General features: G+C 45.4%; 1 protein-coding gene across 1 annotated transcript; it reads left to right on the forward strand.

The window, feature by feature from the left end:
- The first annotated feature begins 2,279 nt into the window (after window positions 1-2,279).
- Window positions 2,280-14,880, forward strand: LOC115946107 (AF4/FMR2 family member 1). Its single transcript, XM_034064458.1, has 9 exons — window positions 2,280-2,361; window positions 5,270-5,357; window positions 5,685-5,936; window positions 9,544-9,588; window positions 10,024-10,110; window positions 11,264-11,364; window positions 12,822-13,071; window positions 14,218-14,309; window positions 14,862-14,880. Exons 3-9 carry the CDS (start codon window positions 5,748-5,750, stop codon window positions 14,878-14,880), a joined length of 783 nt encoding a protein of 260 aa, XP_033920349.1. The 5' UTR covers window positions 2,280-2,361; window positions 5,270-5,357; window positions 5,685-5,747.
- Window positions 14,881-18,801: the final 3,921 nt, after the last annotated feature.

Raw genomic sequence — 18,801 nt, forward strand, 5'->3', positions numbered from 1 at the left:
AATTCTGAGAGGTTTGAAAACAATCGTCCCCCCCATCAACGCAAGCATCATAATGACTGAGTGGGAGAAGAAGAGTTTCCTACCTAACATTCTGTCTTTACAGAAGGCATCAGTTCTTTGGTGAACCAGAATCCGTTCCAAAACGGACACTGTTTAACACTGGATATCAAAGTGACCCTCATGTAGATGTAGCGCTTAAGCACACCTTTAAGTGATGGACATGGTAGTGCTAGTTAATGGATGGGCTGCATGATCTTCATGTCCGTTTCTAACCGAAATGATTCTGTGATTCTCACTGATGAGAGCAGTCCCTTGTTCCATGGCAACTGCTCATCACAGGGAGTTGAGTTGCTTCCTTACAACAAACTTTACCTTGATATGTAATAAGTGATATGCTTAAAAATGGGCAGCAGGTATTTCTGTGCCACAGTTTTATTGGGTCATCCTTTTGATGATTTGCAGCTTTGCAACCTCTTCAGAGCCTCAGCAGAAGTCTCTGCTCTGTGCTTTGAAGAAATTGATGGTAGGCAGTGTGAAGCAGCGTTAGACTTTTTAACTGTCTCGCAGGGTTTCATAGGCGTTGGTGAGACAAGCACTGAAATACAGAAGTTGAAAATGGCATGGAGAAATAAGAAATGTAACTGCATTCAGTATCATATTGAAAAGCCTTCTTTTCAATGGCTTCTTCAATGACTACAAGATTGATCAGGCAGGAAAACTTTCAAGCATTGACTCCTTAACAAAATGTGTGTTTAAACCTCAGACCACAGAGCAAATGCAAGACTGCTGCATACATCTGGGGGGTGTAGATACAGTTTGCTCACAGCATTGCATTGCACGTCTTAAATGCCATGATAATGGATAATGTTATGTCCACGTGTAGCATTGGAATATGCTGCAAGCCTTGTGACAAGTCACACCCCTTGAAATTCCCTAAGCAGGGTGTCTGTGTAGCCTGCACAGCAAAAGCTTTGCTGCCTTGTGCTGGGGTAGAGCCTGCAGGGGTGGCTTTGGTGAGCAGGTGCCCGAAGCTTCCCCCATGGGCAGTGTAGTCAATGCCAGCTGGCTCCAAGACAGACCCACCAAGGCCAAGCCCATCAGCAACAGTGACAGCACCTCTGGGATAATGTATGTGACAGGAAGGGGCAAAAGAAAATCCTGGCCACTTCAGCAACCTTCGGGTTTGCTGGCAGGACTGGTGACCCTATGGGGACCCCACACTGAAGCAGAGTGTTCCTGAAGGACTGCAGCCCATGGAAGGGACTGATGCTGGAGCCGCTCCTGAAGAACTGCCGCCCTCCACTGGGGGGGAGTCACACTGGACTGTCTGCCCTGGGAGGGACCCCACGCTGGAGCAGGGGAAGAGTGTGAGGAGTCCTCCCCTGAGGGATCTTTCCTTCTGGGGCAAAGATGTGGAATGGGAAGAACCCAAACATTTTCTGATTGTTTTTACATTTTAAACTATGTACTTAAGATTTTGTTTTATGCAGCTTTATGTAGAAGCATTATGTAAATGGATTTTTAAAAGTGTAATTTCTTCTTTGCTTTAAATGGGATATAAACTGTTCCCTGGTTCTCTGCCCAGTGCTTTGGTGCAAGTTGTGCTCTGAACCAGAAAATGAGGAGTGTAACCTTGTTTCAGTGTTGGTTTAAATCTCAGCTGTGCTGAAAGAAGTTGAGGGGATGTTGGGTAAATGTCTGGTTAATTACTGGTTGAAAGGAATTACAGGAGCAGTTTGGTTTTATCATTGTGCCAAGGAACACGCAGAGCAAAGGACAGGCCTTGCTGCTTTCGAGGGAGTCTACAGACCGCCACCAGGCCTAGGGCCCAGCAGCACTGGTGTGAGAGCTTTCATTTTCCCCACGTTTCTTACCCTGCAGTTTCAAGTACTTTTGCACTTGCAACTTTGGCAGCAGCCTCAGCTTTTCAGTCCCTGCATCTGCGCAGCCACGTGCTTTCTGTACTTGCTTTTGAACACGCTAAAAGCGACGGCTGCCCAGTCGAGGTACAGCGGTAAAGAGCTTGTGTCGCTGTTGGTGTGGTAATGATGCCTTCACTCCTTGCCGGGCAGCGGTTGCTGTTGGCGCAGTGTGTGTGGAGAGGCGTCCTGGCTGCATTCCCTTGATGCGTTTCGCTCACTGAAGTGCCGCTGCCTCAGCTCAGCATAAAGCTTCTTTTAGCAGGAAACCCAACCTCTTAATTCTGGCTGTCAGACCTCTTCCCACCAAGTTAACAGCACTTGGAAACTGATGTTCTCCTGCCTCGCGGCCTTGTCCGTATCTGTTTTGGTTGTTTCCTCCTGTAGCCAGCCCAGCCTCAAGAGGTTTCCGTGACTGCCCGCAGCGGTGTTTGAAGAGGTGGTAAGTGGTTTATGTTGGATTGGGTTGGAGAGCTGGCTCCCATTGGTAAATGGGAGGTTGCGTCTGTCTGTGTGCAGGTCTGCTGGGTAGGTGGGAAATGGTTGTAGAGAAGAGTAGGAAAAAGAAGGGTCCGATGCAGTTGCTGTCAGGCAGTAGAATGCCGCAGCAGTTGCGAGCTGAGGATCTTCAGATTTGTTTGCCTGTGAGTATGGTTTATGCACATTGATTTTTGAAAGCTCATCAGTTTCAGCTCTTCAGATGCTCTGTGTCTCAGAAACATTTAAATGCAAAGCTTTGGATTTGTTTTCAGGTTTTTTATTTAACCCATGGTATTCTATAACTTTAATTCTGGAAGCAAGATGAATGAGTCCCTAAATATTTAAAGGGAATGTGATGGCTCTGCTGAGGTTTTGGAACCCCATGAAAGATGTTTATCTGTTTGCAAAGCCTACCCATGTTACATGGGCTGGCTTTAGCAAACTACTAGAAGGTTTTCTTTGCTTAGCTATTTTCCTGAGGAGGCATTTTTCTCATTGCCTTCTGCATGGAAAGTGGTTGACTGAGGCCAGAAATGAAAGGACACTGAGGCCTGAAAGGTAATAGAGAAAAAAACCTCTTCTAAGTTGACTAACTTGTTAGAAATCAGGAACTCAGTGTTTCACCTTTGAAAAAAAGACTTTTGGTCATTTAGTCAGTTAGGTGCCACAAAGCTTTCCTTTGCAGTTCTCTGTTTATTTGGAACAAAAGTGGCACCAGTACTCCCAGCATTTTCTGTTAAAGCACCTGCTGATAAAGCAGTGCCTGTATGGCTTTTGTTGGCAAGCTATTGGGATAAAAATGTTGTGACATGTGAAGGAGCTGGCAGAAGTTCTTCCTAGCTGAGAAAACCCAGAGTTTGTAAGTTAGATGGCACAATGTAATGAAGAAGTGTCAAGCAAGAAAGCTGAAAGAGAACACGGATGACACTAATAATGCTGTAAAGATGTGCGATCTAGCTGAAAGAGTGTGTTTTTTTCCCATAAGTTACTTATGGAAAAGCCCCTTATTTTTAGCATATCATTCAGTAAGTTTCATTTGGGGAAATTGCTTTGCTTCCTAGGCTTTCCTAGCAGGAGCTACCAGTGTTTGTATTGAGCAGTTCTGTAGCTTACTGGGGAACCATTAATAACATAAACTCATAGGATGGTTAGGATTGGAAAGGACCATTCTGTCTTCCTACCTTAGCATGTAGCTGAGCACAGCACTGTGTGTGGCGCTGTGGTGCACAGACAGTGCAGCTCTGCACAAGCAGCACCGCAGCGGATTACAGCAGATGGATAAAGTGATCCACGGAAATGATAACGTTAAAACTTGGCTCTCAGGCTGCTTCTTCCGTTACTGAAATATGAGTCAGTCTGGTTCCTAATTATTTGGGAAGTGTGTTTCTTTCCAAGTCAGTCAAGTAAACTGGATGAACTGACCTACAGTAGATAGGTTTCTCTCCTTACACATCCCTTTTTCAGATACGGTTGGAGGGACAGACTGAATTGATGTGCAGGGAGCTTATTGCTGTTCCTTTCTCTTCCAGCATAGAGAGCTGATGTAGTCTAGCCCTGCTTTTCGCAGCCAGAACCTTCTTTCTGTAATTCTTAAACAAACAAAACATCCCAAAACAAAGAAGAAAAAACCCCACATGAGCACACACACAAAAATACCCCTATCCTGAAACGTTTCTGAAGCCAGTTGTGACCTGGGTTAATCTTGAAATCTGATGAGCTTTTAGTTGACATTCTGTCCTTTGGACTGAACCTTGATTTGTTCTGAGGCTAAATAGAGTTGTTTCAGTCCTTACCCTAAGAACCAACTTGGTATCTGTGCTGCACATGTATGGAGCACAGGGTTTCAGTCAAGAATCTTGCATTCAGTGCATTTCCACTCGGCTCCCTTAGGAATACTTATTGCTGTAGCTTTCTGATCTGGCAGTAATCCTTTTTGCTAGTAGGGAGGGGAGGAAAAGTCTCCCTTTTTTTTTTTAAGCTATAGCAAAAGAAACCCTCAAAAGTACAAATATTTAAAAAAACTCCTCCCTTGAAAACGTCTTTTTCCTCTGTTTTTTCATTCCTGTTTTCTTGCATCATTTTTCCATTACAATTTTTCAATTGCAATTACAATTTTCCAATACATTGATGTGATTGCTTTAAATGCAGCTGCATGGTTTGGCAGGTAAGCAGCTTTCAGACTGCCCATTTAAAGCAAAGACTAAGTTTTCAAGCCTGTTTATAAAGCTGGCAATGTTCAGTCTCTGAAAGTGGCAACACCATCAAAACAGTAGATTCCTTTTTACTCTTGGGTGAAGAGTAACACAGAATTGGAGAATCTTGAGGCTTGGAAGGGACCTCTGGAGATCATCTAGCCCACCCGCCCTGGCAAGGCAGGGCCACCTAGAGCAGATTACACAGGAAAGTGCCCAGGCAGGTTCTGAATGTCTCCAGAGAGGGACACACCACTCGTCTCCTGGGCAGCTTGTTCCAGTGCTCTGCCACCCTTAATGTAAGGAAGTTCTTCCTCGCACTGGGGTGAAACTTCTTGACTTTTAGTTTGTGGGCATTGGTCCTCGTCCAGTCATTGGGCACCACCGGAAGGTCTGGAACCAGTGTTTCACAATTCAGTGGATGGATAGCTTTTCCCTTCCCACTTGTCTTGGTGTATGGTATCAAGAGTAGAAACCACTGAGAAGGATGCTTGCTGTACCTTGTATGCATTATATTTCCATGGGGTAACATGACATAAGTGATTTGTCAACTCGAAGCATCCTGTTCAAAATGACTTTCATGCCGGACATACACTGTTGTCTGGAAAGCAGAGCTGGTACTTGTTGATAACAGTGGTGTAAAGTGTTAACCAACCTTTCTTTCTCTCTTTCCTAAAGCTTATACAAGGAGGTCAGAAACCTGCTGCGTGCTAGAGGGAGACTCATTGGGGACAACACAACTCCCCTCTTTGCAGCACCCTATAAGGTAATGGTGGAGAGGGAGTGTGGTGGAGGGAGAGGAGGAGAGATGGTTGGAGCATAAGGGCAGAGCTGTGGCTTCTGCATAGGGTGTAGCAGCCTTGAGTATGATACGTACAGAAGCAGCATCTTCCCATCTGAAGAACCGATACTGAGTAGAGCAGTCCCACTTGCTTTGGAGGGAGTGCACTGCAGGATCAAGATGAGCTCTCATAACTTTGCTTGTGGTGATACACGGTGATGAAATTAAGATCCTGAAGCATCTCTCTTACAGAGCTGAATCTCTTGAAGTTGAGGGTGCAAGCTTTTTCCATCTCTGCCTCTTTTGTTGCAGACTAATAAGAGAGATGACTTGTCAAACAAAATTCAGAACGTGCTGGGCAATTATGAGGATGTCATGGGGTTCATCAACTCCAAAAAACAGCGGAATTTCCTAGGGCTTCAGAGAGTTCTTCTTCCGGCCTCACATGCAGCACCTCATGTTCCACACTCCTTTGACAAAAATACCTTTGGAAAGAGCTCAGATTCGAAGGTGAACGCCAGAGCCCAACGATCCAAATCAGAAATCCCTTCTGGGCCCATAAAGGTGAGTGCCATTGTTGGGGGGCTCTGTTGCTGGCAGGGTAAGCTCAGCTATGGGAGAACAGGTCACCAAAGGGCAGAGGCTCCGAGCAGCGTTGATGGCTGGGCACACCTTATCATTTTTAGAAGGTGTATTTTGAGATTGCCTTTTGCCAGTACATCAGGGGGTGATACCTGGATGGTGAAAATGCAGCACTCACCATGATTCTGTGTCTTTTTTATCAGTGAGGCTGCAGCAGGCCTTATGGTTAGAGCGACTGCTTCTGTTGCTATGACTTCTGTTTTACCTGTCGAAATTGTTTGACAGAAGAAGGGGGGAATGATACACTGAGAAGGTCAAGGGGTGATGTGCCTACAGTCAGTGCATGCAGAGCATCAGTACTCACTCTGAGTGCTGGTGAGTAGAAGTCCTGTATCTTCGCTGGGTACTGGGACAGCTGACTGTGCAGTGAGTTCTGTGGTCACCTGGTAGGTTGAAGGTTTTGGGGGTTTTGGGTATTTGTCTGTGGACACCCCAGGGTTCTCCTAAGTGAGTTTGTAAGATGTAACTGTAGACCCTCTGGAAAGTATCTATGTAAACCAAAAATGTCCTGAAGATTTCTAGCCGATGGACTTAGCCCTTGGGAAGTATGACACCATTCTGTTTCCTGCTCCATCAGATGCTTTTTTGAGCAATTTCTTGAAGCAAATTTAGTGCAGAAGTGCAGTGTAGAAGAATTCTGAATCATAAGCAAGATCCTGTAAGCCCTGTAAAGTTCTGCATTCAGGGCAAGACTGTAGGCTCTTTCTTGTCCCGCAGCTATGAGCAAAAGGAGCAGAACTCTTTTGTGTTTGTTGTTGTCAGTCGAAGGCATCGTGGCCAGCAAGCTCGAGCATATCTCCGTTCTAGTCACTACACTTGTGCTTTCTCTGCCAAGGACTGAGACCTACGGCAGCTGAGCAAGGAGAGAGGTGGAGATAGTTTTCAGATTGTATATTGCCTTGGTCATAGAAAGGGAGAGCGTGGGAAAGTGAAAGTCTGCCTTTTGTGGAAGAGGGTGTTGATCAGCTGCAGTCGGCTGTAGGCAGTTTCTTGTGGGAAATGAGAGGAAACTGGCAAATGACATTGATGAGAAGTTGTGAAAATCCTTTAATGCAGACTTTATTTGCTTCAAAGGAGGCTTGGCAGTGCACATTCTACCTCAATGTAATAGGGGTTTTTTTGGTGAAAGCAGGTGATTTGAGAACCAAAGTGTATCCTTTGTACTCGCTTGTATTGTTAACAGGTACCTTCATGCACAGGTTCAAAACCAAACAAGTAAAAGACACCAGTAAACCCAATCAAACAGTAGCTGTGCTCAGTTTGGATCTAAGTGAATTTAGTTGCAAAATGACATTTGCTTTTAATAGGCTGATTCCTGCTGACCTCCAACAACACAGAAACCCTCAAATGGTTAAATCACTTTAGGAAGTAAAGCTAGAGCTTCTGAGAAACTTGAAACCTCACAAGTGTGTACCCCATCATTTGAATCATCTGTAAATTCTGATATGTCAGCAGAGCAGTTTTATTTGATGTATTCAGCTGACAGATATGATCAATAAGAATCTCCTGTGACATGAATTTTCTTTAGCTCTGCTACTGGTACAGCTTTCTCTGTACCAGTTAGAGTGAGCAGCTTTTTTTTCCTGGAGTAGGCAAGGAGTCAGCTGTTCAAAGCACTCTGAAAAGTATCTATCCAATGGACAATGTGGTATTAGAAAGGAGAAGGTACCTGAGATCGTGGCTTACTGCTCTCACTCAAATGCTTTTCGTACCTTCAACACTTATGTTGCAACCCCCCTTGTGCATGTTCTGAAGGGAATAAGAGGACACAGAGTCAGCCTGTTACTGACAGAATCTTTCTAGATTCACATGAAGCAGTATTAGGTATTTACTGGAGGGAGCTTAAAGGGGGCAGTAGGTAAGAATATTTTGCTGAAGTAAGGGGTCAAAATTGGGTGTTTGGGAAGGGAGTGGAACGCCTGCCTTATGAGGTTCACCTAAGTGCTTGGTGGTGCCAGATCTGAGCAAGTTGCATTCTGTTAGAAGGGGTGGGTGCTGATAAAACCTGTGGGCTGGAAATGAAAATGTGGGTTTATGCCCCTGAGAGCTGTTGAGGTTCATAAGTTCCAAGAGCATGTCCTGCACTTCAAAAACAAGTCACCACTTTCTTTTGTTTCCAGTCTGTTTAGCTATAAGCAATGAAAAACCCCTGCTCCATAGTTCAGAGTACTGAGGCAAAACCAGTGCCGTGGGCTAGGTTCATGGATGCGAGAAAATGGAGCATCATGACACAATCTTACCTGTTTGAGTGCTTTCTAGGGAAAAGACAATTTGCTGGTAGCAAAGCACACATTGGTTGCATGTTTTTCTTTGTGTCTTTTTGAAAATCTGAGCTCCCCAGTTCAGAAATGTTTTCAATGATGATGTTAATGCAGGTATATAAGAGGCACTTGAGATTTGTAAAAGGCAAAGAATTGTAACATTTTCCACTGCAGTTCGTGGGACTTTTAGCACTGCAGGAGCAGGTTTGAGCTGTGAACTGTGTCTTCCAGAGACAATTTTGCCCACAGGTGGTTGGCTCTGGGTCCAAAGGGTTGACCAACCATGGGAAGCTGTGTCAAATGAAGACCTTTGCTCCCTCGAGGTGTGCTAAGCTTTTGTGGGAATGCAGTCTCCATCCTCCTCAGCTGCACCACTTGTGGTGTTCGTGGTGCTGTGGCCAGGTGATCAAAGGAGTTGGATTGAGAGCCAAGGAATGCCCTTCTGCCAGGTTAAGTCCTGGACTGTGTGAGTGCAGGCTCAGGCCAGTGCCAGGGGAAGGGCACGGTGGCAGAGGTGTGCCTGTGGCCAGGGAGTGTGCAGTCACTTGTTCTGGCAGCCACTTAGGGCTGCATTGCCTTCCCTGTGCTGTCAGACCTCATCGTAGGGGTGAAGTGAGGCCAGGATGGTAGGTTTTGCTCTGATCCTGCCCCGCCTGTTCTTTTCAAACTAACTCTTCATTCATGCATATGCAGTTTTGTGATCCCCATTGCATTCACGTGGCAAAGGCCCATGCAGTTGGCATGGAAAAATAAATTTATAACCAAATATATATATTTAATTATAGTAGTAAATTGGAAGCAGCTGTTCCCTTGAGTCCAGGACCTGGCATTTAGGAGTCTGGCGGGTTATTCTTCCACTTACAGCCACCTTTACTTTGCCTTCTCCAAGCTTAGGGCTTTATGCTGGCTTCTTATTTATGCTGGCTTCTTATTCTGCTGAGTGCACGTGGGTGCACAGGAGAGCACAAGTTATGAAACAAGGGGAATCCTGTCAGCTGAACAAGCACCACTGTTTAATGAACTCTCTTTCACTTTGATTCTTTCTCATCTTTATTAGAATATATCTTCTACTAAAGGTTTGAAAAGAACAGGCTTTGTAGAATAAACTGCCCTTCTGATGGGGCTTTTTAGCCTTTTATTATTAATGGACTCCCATGGCATTTGCAGAACGGTTGGTAAGCAAATGTTTGATGAGTGCAGCTGTTTATCTCATGTCAGTTGGTAAACAAACAAACTCATGCTGCTTCCTTCTTTTTATTTCCTTGTAGCGAACCTTGCACTGTGATGCCCAAACCGTTAATGAAATTTTGAAGGTAGGTGCTCTTAAAGAATAGATCTACGTGTTTGTATTTTGTACACATTAAGGTAATGGGGGGGGAGGAGGAGGAATATCCCATAATGGGAAGCTCCCGAACTTTGAAAAAGCCCAGAGCTACTCATATACAGGTTTTATGTACTTTTCCCTTTGCTAAATAATCCTGCAAACATGGGAAGTATTTAGCTCCCTACAAGCTTCACTGAGATTGCTGCTAATTGGGCAATGCAAGTGTGCTTGGAGAAAAGGAGCAAGTCCTCATGATGGTCTGGCTTGCTGAGCTGAAAGAGGGCTTCATGCTGTGATATTGCCTCTTGGGTTTGTGATGGGGTCAGCTTATTTTTTGTACATGAATGTAAATCTCTTAAAGGTAAAACTTCAGCTGCCTGTATCAGCAAAATACTGTAACCCGCTTCTGTCATTCGCTCTCCAGGAAATGACCCAACCATGGCTACCTCTTCTGACAGACATTCCTTCTCCTCCTACTGCAGAGCCTTCCAAATTTCCATTCCCAACAAAGGTAAACACCCTCTTTCTGCCAAGGCTTTTGATAAACTAGAAGAGAGTTTTCCATCTCTCGCCCGTACTTTCATCTGATTTTGTCCTCCTGTCATAGGTAAGGGCTTTTAGGAGAGATTATCTTTAGAAGCCGCAATGGATTTTGAATTGTCACTTGCAGTGCATCATTTTACTTGAGTGATTTTGCTTCTGAGCAATTGTTTTGGCGTTGGCTATATGGTAGCATCGTTATCTTTAGTCTTTCTTATTTTTTGAGCAAGCTTTGTATTTTTAGACTCATAAGATGTTTCAGAGGGGACGAATAAATGATGTTTCAATGACTTAGGTAATCGTGGGCTTCAAATGTGACTGCTTGTCAGAAGTATTTGAAGCATCTCATTTTGTTACCAAACAAAGCATTTTTTGGTTCAACAGAAGTGTTTGGCAGCTCTTGTAATTTCTTTTTTTTAGTATTTCTTCAAAGATGCACATACCACTAATGGGCTAGCAGCAGCAGCACATATCATTTCTGTCCGTGCTAAGCTCCGTCAGGCCAGCTGATGATTTTTCATCGCTTGTACTTTTCCACCTATGGAGTGTAATTGAAAAGTAGTGTTTATTACCTCTCTACCTTAATGGTTCCTGCTGGAAAACACTGGCAGCAATTTTAACTGTCTCTTCAAATTTCATCTGTATCATAGTTTTGGTAATAAACCCCAAAAGCCCTGCACATCTGAATGCAGTGTTTTCCTTGCCTTTGATAAGACTTATCGAAACCCACAATTGTTTGCAGTTCATGCCTACATCAGGAGCAATCTGAATTCACTCCTGTATAATTCCTACCAAGTAGAAGAAGAAAAGCCCCTCCAGAACAGATGCAGAGCTTATTTTGAGCAACAGATGTGCCTTAATTTTCATGACTATTAGCAGCAAGAGACTGAGCAGTTCCATCTCTGCCACTAGAAAATATCCAAGCAGAAGTAGATAAAACATTATTTTAGGATACTGGTTAGTGAAGCTGAAATCTGTATCTGCTGTGGTCTGGGTTTCCCCTTTGTTGGTCCCAGTATCTTTTCAAGACTTTTACCAGGAATTGATCAGACTTGGCTGTACTGGTTTCTACTTTACATGAACTTTAAAACCCTGAGTGATTTGGTTTTCTTTCTTCCCGTTAGAGGAAAGCAGTGGACGAAGAGACAAATAGGAAGAAATTGAAATTGGAGAAAGAACAAAAATCCCTGAACTCTTCACCTAAGAAAGACTCCAAGGAATTGAAGTGAGTATACAGTGGTGGAATGGCAGAAAGATGCAGGCAAGCGAGTCTGTCCTAAAAAAGGAACTGTGCTTATACATTTGCTTATAAGGTAATGTGCTTCCTGAAGCTTCATCTGCTGAACATTTGTCTTTAACTCCTGGAATCGACCATGTGGCATTCCAAATGTAATTTGTTCACCTTTTTAATTGTTGCAGATGCGAAGTGATACTTGGGTGTCACCTGTTTCTGATCCCTTCTTAATGCTGAGGATTATGGTTCTAACCATTCAAGTATAAGCTGATGTTTCAGTGGCTGGTCATCCTCCCATTCTTGCTTTACAGTGCTGCACAAGTGTTGAATGTTGTGGCATTTGTCAGATTTCTAACCATTGAGATGGACATGATTTTAAACGCTTCTCCATCCTGCAGCTTACATTGCGGCATGCTCTGATCCATACGCGTAGCTCAGGAAATCTGTTCACACTGCAGGAAATGTAATTGCCAGTTGCGTCCATATTACTTATCCTTTTAAGGGGGTAGGCAACCATTTGCACTGCTGTCTTTTGGACCAGATGCAGGAAACAAAGTTGTGCAGAACAGATTTGCTGGTCGAGTTGCATACAGTGTGGTAGGCTGCCTACCTGCTGGGATGCAGGAGTCATTCCTCCTCTCCAAACCTCAGTGGAAGCAATCTGTCAGCAGGTGATTGCTCTAGACAATCTGGGGTGTGGCAGCTGTTCTGTGGAAACTTTGAGAAGCTGAGGAAAAGTGATGGAAATGAGCAGTTATGAAACAAGGTTTAGAGTTATTTGGTGTTGCTTAAAGCTGCCAGAGTTCCCTTGTATTCCTAACTTCCGATGATCAGAAATCTGATATGCCACCATATTATTAAATGTGATAGTCCCTGCCCTTCAAAAAGCGCTACATTTTAAATCTCTGACTTGAACCCTCTCAGTCTTGATGTCTAGTTGAGCAGGCAAGTCTTAAAGGAAGAACTCAGTTTAATTCTATCCAAGTATGTATAGGATCAAGTGTCAGGGTGAGTATCTGTAACCGTAGAAGACACCTTCTACCGTAAATGGGGAAAGAGAGGCAGTGCTGCAGTTTGTTTGCCTTGTTGGGTGATTTCTCGCAGAGAATTGACGGTCTCTGTCTTTAAGTGAAAGGGGCTGTGTTGGAGGGATGCCTTTTTGCAATATCCTGCCATCCTGGTTCTAAGTTTTCGTTCCAAGGACAACTCCCGGGGCTTAATTCTACTTGAAAAGCAACTTGCCTGCCTGTTGTTAGCAGCTGAAGATGTGGTATCTAATGCACAATGACTTTCATTTTGCTTTTGTTGGATTCTTCATGTCATTTTCGCTTCCAGAGAAGCTGAAGTGTAACTGGTGCATGTTGCAAAAAAGTTTGTAAAAAATCGCTACGTTATTGATGCACCCCAATTCATTCATCCCAATTGCTGAATTCTCTTCCCATCTCCAGAGCATCAAACTCCAGGGCTTCAACTGAATCCCAGAAGAAAGGTTTTCTATTTCCACCACTGCCACCAGTGTCTGCCATACAACCTGCACCAAAGTCAACCAAGGTGGCACAAAAGAGATGCAGAAGCGAGAGTGATGAGCTCTCTGCCATTGATTACACCATCAATAACAAGAGGGACTACAAGGATCCTTTGATTAACAAGTACCGCAAAGTGGAGAGTAGCCAACCTGAGCTGTCAAAGGCTATCAAAGTAGGTATCAATTATAAGTAGCAGGAAGTTTCCTTCAACCTGTGGGTGCTGCTTGACTCTCTTTAGAAACATGCTCTGAGGGTATTGAAAAGAAAGAAGATAAAGCAGCCACCAGCGGAAGCTCTTTGAGGCATTTTGCCCCTTTCACGGCTATCTGTAACCATACGTCACTAGCCCAGAAGCCCCCATTGTAATTCCTCTGCTGACTTGCCATCATTTGTTTTCAACTTATTTAGTGATGCATAGTGAGAAGAGGTGCCCATGTAAAAACCAAAGGCATCATGCTGATGGCAGTAACTGTTTCTGACTGTAGGCAACTGCAAGTACAAGAGTGGTGTAAAAGAAGGGTGTTTACAAAAGGGAAAAGTGGGCTGCTTAAAAATAAGAAACATACAAGCCGGGTATAAGGTTTTCATAGCATCATGGACTGGTTTGGGATGGGATGGAGCATTTACCACTTCTTTGGGCAGCCTATTTCATCCTCACAGTAAAGAAATTCTTCCATCTCTCTAACCTGAATCTCCCCTGTTGAAATTTGGTTGATAGTTTGCTTATGAAATTGTTAGTGATCCTTGCAGCTGGATCTTTGCCATTTTGGGTTGTAAAATTCAATTATCTTGGTATTTACTAGCGGTTGGGTGTGTGTGCTCTAGCATATTGTGTGAGTCATGCCCGAGTGTGCTCGCTCTATGGGCTGGCTTCTAACTGCTTGCTTTTTCCTTATGATGTAATTGGCAATGGAGAAGGAACAATTGTGTGGTTAAGCTGGAAATAAGTGTGAATGGATATTACCTATTGCTGCCTTGGTTAGTGAAAGGTTTCCTGAAACACCGTGAAAAATGTGCTGCTTGCAGCCTTACTGCTATCTTAGCCATTGTGCAAGGAAAGCTGCTACTTAATTTCCCCATGCTTGGGCAAAGTATTAATGATATGAATGCCTTACTAGCAGTCAGGTAAGAAGCCAGGTTTCCATTTCCATTATTGGAGGAGGTGCTGGGGAAGTAGGTAAGAAGACAGGTAGAGCCTGGAAGACAGACTATGCCTGGGACAAAAAAGTGTTTCCTACTGCAGTTTAGGCAAGGCAAGCTTTGGAATCGTTTTTGACATCTCTCTAACCGGATCTGTCCGTATTCTGTGATTTGTCAGGGATCTGCCGGACACGTCACAAAACTTCTCCCAGTGCCTTCTTTGCCAAATGGTGCCTCCCAGCCAAAGAGACCTCAACTCAAGTTTGAAAGGTAAAGTTTTTGTTTTTACACCCCTCTTCTGTACTTTGTAAAGCCACCAGGCCAGGCTGGCCCTGCAGCCAGCCTGGCTTCTGCTTTAGTAAGCACTTGTTTGGGGAGGAAAGAGAGAAGGAGAGGGGTCAGTGACTTGCCCTGTACTGTCTTCTCATGGCTGGGACTTACCCCACCTACCGCAAAGCAAAAGTCTAATGACAACATTTCTTGTATTAGAACCGCTACTCTACAAATCAGTTACTGTTTCACTCTGAGAGGAGGTACCTCTTGTGCCTGCCTACAAATGATAGCTTTTGATTTGCCTCATTCTTGGCAAGTGGTAAACTAGTGTGTGACAAGGTGCTGGGCAGGCAAGTAACTTTTTCTGAGAGGGCATGACCCTTTCCTTGCTCATTTTGTTAGCGCAGAAGCGGCTGTGTGCCATTGGCACGGTGAATAGATAATCCCACTGCACGGAAATGTGTGTGTTCCACGTTATCATTGTTTATATGTTGATGTGTGATATATGTTGTGTGAAACCAACCAAATGTTTTCTCTCTTTATTTCCAGAGGTTTTTGGAGAATTTGACGTGGCATCGGGGGAGCTGTCACTGACCAGCAGCTTGATCAGACTGGTCCACTATGTTAGACAGGGTTTACACTGGCTGAGACTGGAAATGGAAATGGTTTAACTGGTGCTCAAGTTAGTTAGTTAAGTTGGTTCTTCTTCTCCTTCTTAAGCAGCTGGATCAAGTTCTTCAATAATAAATGAAGTAGCCTGTTTGTTAGGAGTTGTTGCAAGCGTCTTCATGCTTCTTGTAGAGAAGTTGCCGTTGGCCTTTTCTCTCTGAATGGTCTTAGTGTTTCCCTTCTGAATGAGGTTTAAGTATGAATTCATGTACAAGAAGTCTCCGTTTCAATTGCTCCCCTGTTTGTCACCCCTTGCCCTTTCCTTTAGGAACAAGAATGTGTGCAAATCTAGGTGCTCAGAGTGGCAGGAGTGCCATGATTCAAGGCATCAGGCTCTTATCGTCCTGAACTGGATTCAGGGAAGACTGTGCCGGAGTCAGCCGCCGGCAGCCACCAGAGCCTGGCTCTAAGCATTCACTGATAGGGAGATCCCATTCCCTCAGGGAATCTCACAGAGTTCCATGCCCCATGGTAGCTCTGCTTCTCGGGGGCTGTGTGAGGTGAGCTCTTTGCAGTGGCCTTAACAGTTCTCGTTTGGGGCTTTTCCCATTATTTGGGTTTGTGTTGGTCAGTGTAACTGTGCCTTGGAAGAATGATTTCTGCATGTCCCCGTGCACTACTGTGATACAATTTGTGCATTATTCAGGTCCTTTGTGTACCAGAGACTGCGCCAAAGATGTTTGCTGACCATGCATGTGGTTTGTCTAATGTAGTCTGTAAACCGTAGAGCATCTGGTGGGAATTTTAGTTACAGGCTTAGACAGGAGGAGCTTGGTGGTGCCTTTGCTCAGGCAAGGTGGGACTGGGACTCAGTTCACTGCCATCCATCAGTGTTTCAAGTGGTGTGACAGCAGGTCTCCCCCAGGCCCACTGCAAGACACATGGAAGGTAAGAAGAAGAGCATGGGAAGGCAGCAGTGGTTGTGGCCATACATGTGTGGGTCTTGTTCTGGTTCTGGTGGGGAGCGAGGGTGAGTTGAATACAAGCTGCCCTCTCTGCTGGCCAGGGTGCAGCTGCACCTGTGTCACTCACATCCTCTGTTCTATCATTTCCCTACCCCTTGCACCCCAAAAGGTTTGTTTGCTACAATCCATGCTTAGGGCTAAAGCGAGGAGGGTTCATTTTGGAGGTGGGATGGAGATGGGCAGTGGAAGAGGAGGGATGCAGCAGGAGGAGGAGGTGTAGGGGCAACAAGAACAACTCCTATGGGTGTGTCAAGGATAAAAGGAAGCCGAGGGAAAGCGTGGCCCCCTTGCAGAAGGAAATGAAAGACCAAGTTACCTGGGGCATGGAGAAAGGACACTGAGGTACTCAATGACAGGTTTTTGCTTTGGTCTTCACCAGCAGAGGCTCCAGCCAACTGCCCAAGTCACAGAAGGCAAAGGCAGGGACTGGGAGAAATGTGCCCATGGGATGCTGTGGTAGATGCCCCATCCTTGGAGACGTTCAAGGCCAGGGTGGCTGTGGGTCTGCCTGGGCAGCCTGATCCAGTTGATGTCCCTGCTCATTGCAGGAGGGTTGGACTGGATGGGCTCTGAAGGTCCCTCCCAACCCAACCCTCCCCATCCCATCCCAACCCATCCCATCCCAATCTGTGATTCAGAAGCCAGGCAGGCAGCCGCAGGCACACATGCGTTCTCTTCAGCACAGCCCAGTGCACGAGTGTCTGATCTCTGTGAGGACACTGCTGCCCCAGCTACCATAGGTTGTGGGTACTCATTGGAAGCCTGAGTCAGTGTTCTGGTGGCAAACTAGGGCAGGTATGGATTGGCATGGGCTTTTGGCCTGGAGTGATGGAGCACCACAACCCCTGCACACCAGGCAAGTCAGATGGCAGGAATCACACAGCTTCCTGTTGGCATTTCTTGTACTGGACAGCTTTGAAATGCAACAGTCCAGAATCCAAGGAATTGTGTTGGAATGCCACGAAGTGGCAGCAACACCACCAACCTTGCTGCCAGAGCCAGAAAAGAAATGCGAATCTAAGTGTCATCTCTTGGCTAGAAGCGCTTTATTTGCTGCCAGCTCCAATCCAGAGAACATGCAAATGTTCAGAAAACAAATACAGATGTGGTAACAGCAGCCAGCAAAAAATGTAGGTGGAGCATCTGGAATAAAGTACTTGGGTTTGCACAGCTCTGCACTGCAAGCACTGCTGAGAACAGTTTTGAAAGCAGCTTCAGCCTAATTCAAGATAGAAAGCCCCATTTAATGGTGGGAGTCATGTGGAGTTAGGGGCTTCCCAGCCATTTGTTCTACTTAAGCCTGAGCAGGTTAATTGGTTGAACCCCTATCACCTGAGGACAGTCTGTAAGATGAATCTCTTCCCTTTGGTGCTCCCATCACATAAGATCACACAGAGCATCCAGCAGCTGTCTCAGCTGACAGAGCAGGCACACAGAGAAGGCTGTGTTATGTGCAGGGCTGGATCCCCCTCTACAGGAGACATTTCAGCGAGCTCATTTTCTACCAGCTGGTGTTTCACCAGGAGCAGCCTGCACTCTTTCTGATGGAACTAACAGTGCATGCATATGTTTGGTTGCCATTGTAAACTATGCAGGTGGCATGTTGTTTAAGCTCAGTCGGCAACTTGGGCACACAGACACTTGCTCACTCACCCCTCTTTCTTCCCCTGGCTCCCAGAGGGATGGGGAGGAGAATCAAAAAATGTAACTCACACGGGTTGAGATAAGAACTGTCCAGTAGCTTAGGTATAACACAAATCACTACTGCTACCACCAATAATAATAATGATAAGGGAAATAACAAGGGAAAAGAATACAACCGCTCACCACCCGCTGACTGATACACAGCCCAACCTGAGCAGTGATCTAATCCTTCCTGGTAACTGCCCCCAGTTTATACTGGGCATGATGTGCTGTGGTGTGGAATACCCCTTTGGTTAGTTTGGGTCAGGTGTCCTGTCCCTGCTTCCTCCCAGCTTCCCCTCCTCCCTAGCAGAGCATGAGACTCAGAAAGTCCTTGGTCAGACTAAACATTACTGAGCAGTAAGTAAAAGTATCGGTGTTATCGTGCTGTTCCCAGGCTGAAAGTCAAAACCACAGCACTGCACCAGCTACTGAGGAGAAAAACAACTGCTACTGCTGAACCCAGGACACACGTACATCACCTTCTGGAGTCTTTTGTCCATATCTGAACGCTGCAGCAGGATGTTTACTCCTAATAGAGCCGTGCTTGCTTTGCTTTTGGCTGGGTGGCACAGAAGATGATGCACTACCCTTGGCAGCGGTGTGGTTTGGGAGGAACTGGGGAGCCACAGTTGGAGTCCTGAGGTGAGGAGCAGTGAGTGCATGAAGGCTGCTGTGGGGCAGCAGGAAATGGAAGGGGCACATCCCAGAAGCTGGGGCAGCAGTGGGACTCTGAAGTACTGACAACTGGTGATACACAGCCAAGGGGGCTAGTCAGGAGTGGTCCAGAGCCTGGTCTTGCTCCCACTGGGAAGCCCATCATGTGGTTCAAATTGGCAGATCCTGTTCAGCTCTATACAGGGTACCTGGACCTTTTCTTACCACCTCTCTTAGTCAGATCAAGAGCCACAAGGGTGACCATGTCCTTGCACAGGGGCAGGGCAGAAGTAGGGTAGTACAGTTTGAGGATGTAACACAGGATATTCCCTACTAACAAAGGAACTAACTATTGGGAATTACAGAATCACAGAATGGTTTGGGCTGGAAGGGGCCTTACAGATCATCCAGTTCCAAACCCCTGCCACGGGCAGGGACACCTTCCACTAGGTAAAAATACTCAGTAGTCTAATGTTTCCCTGCAACAGGACACTCTGATCACACTATAAACAAGG

Source organism: Melopsittacus undulatus, chromosome 7, assembly GCF_012275295.1.
Source record: "Melopsittacus undulatus isolate bMelUnd1 chromosome 7, bMelUnd1.mat.Z, whole genome shotgun sequence".
In the NCBI taxonomy this organism is placed as follows: domain Eukaryota; kingdom Metazoa; phylum Chordata; class Aves; order Psittaciformes; family Psittaculidae; genus Melopsittacus; species Melopsittacus undulatus.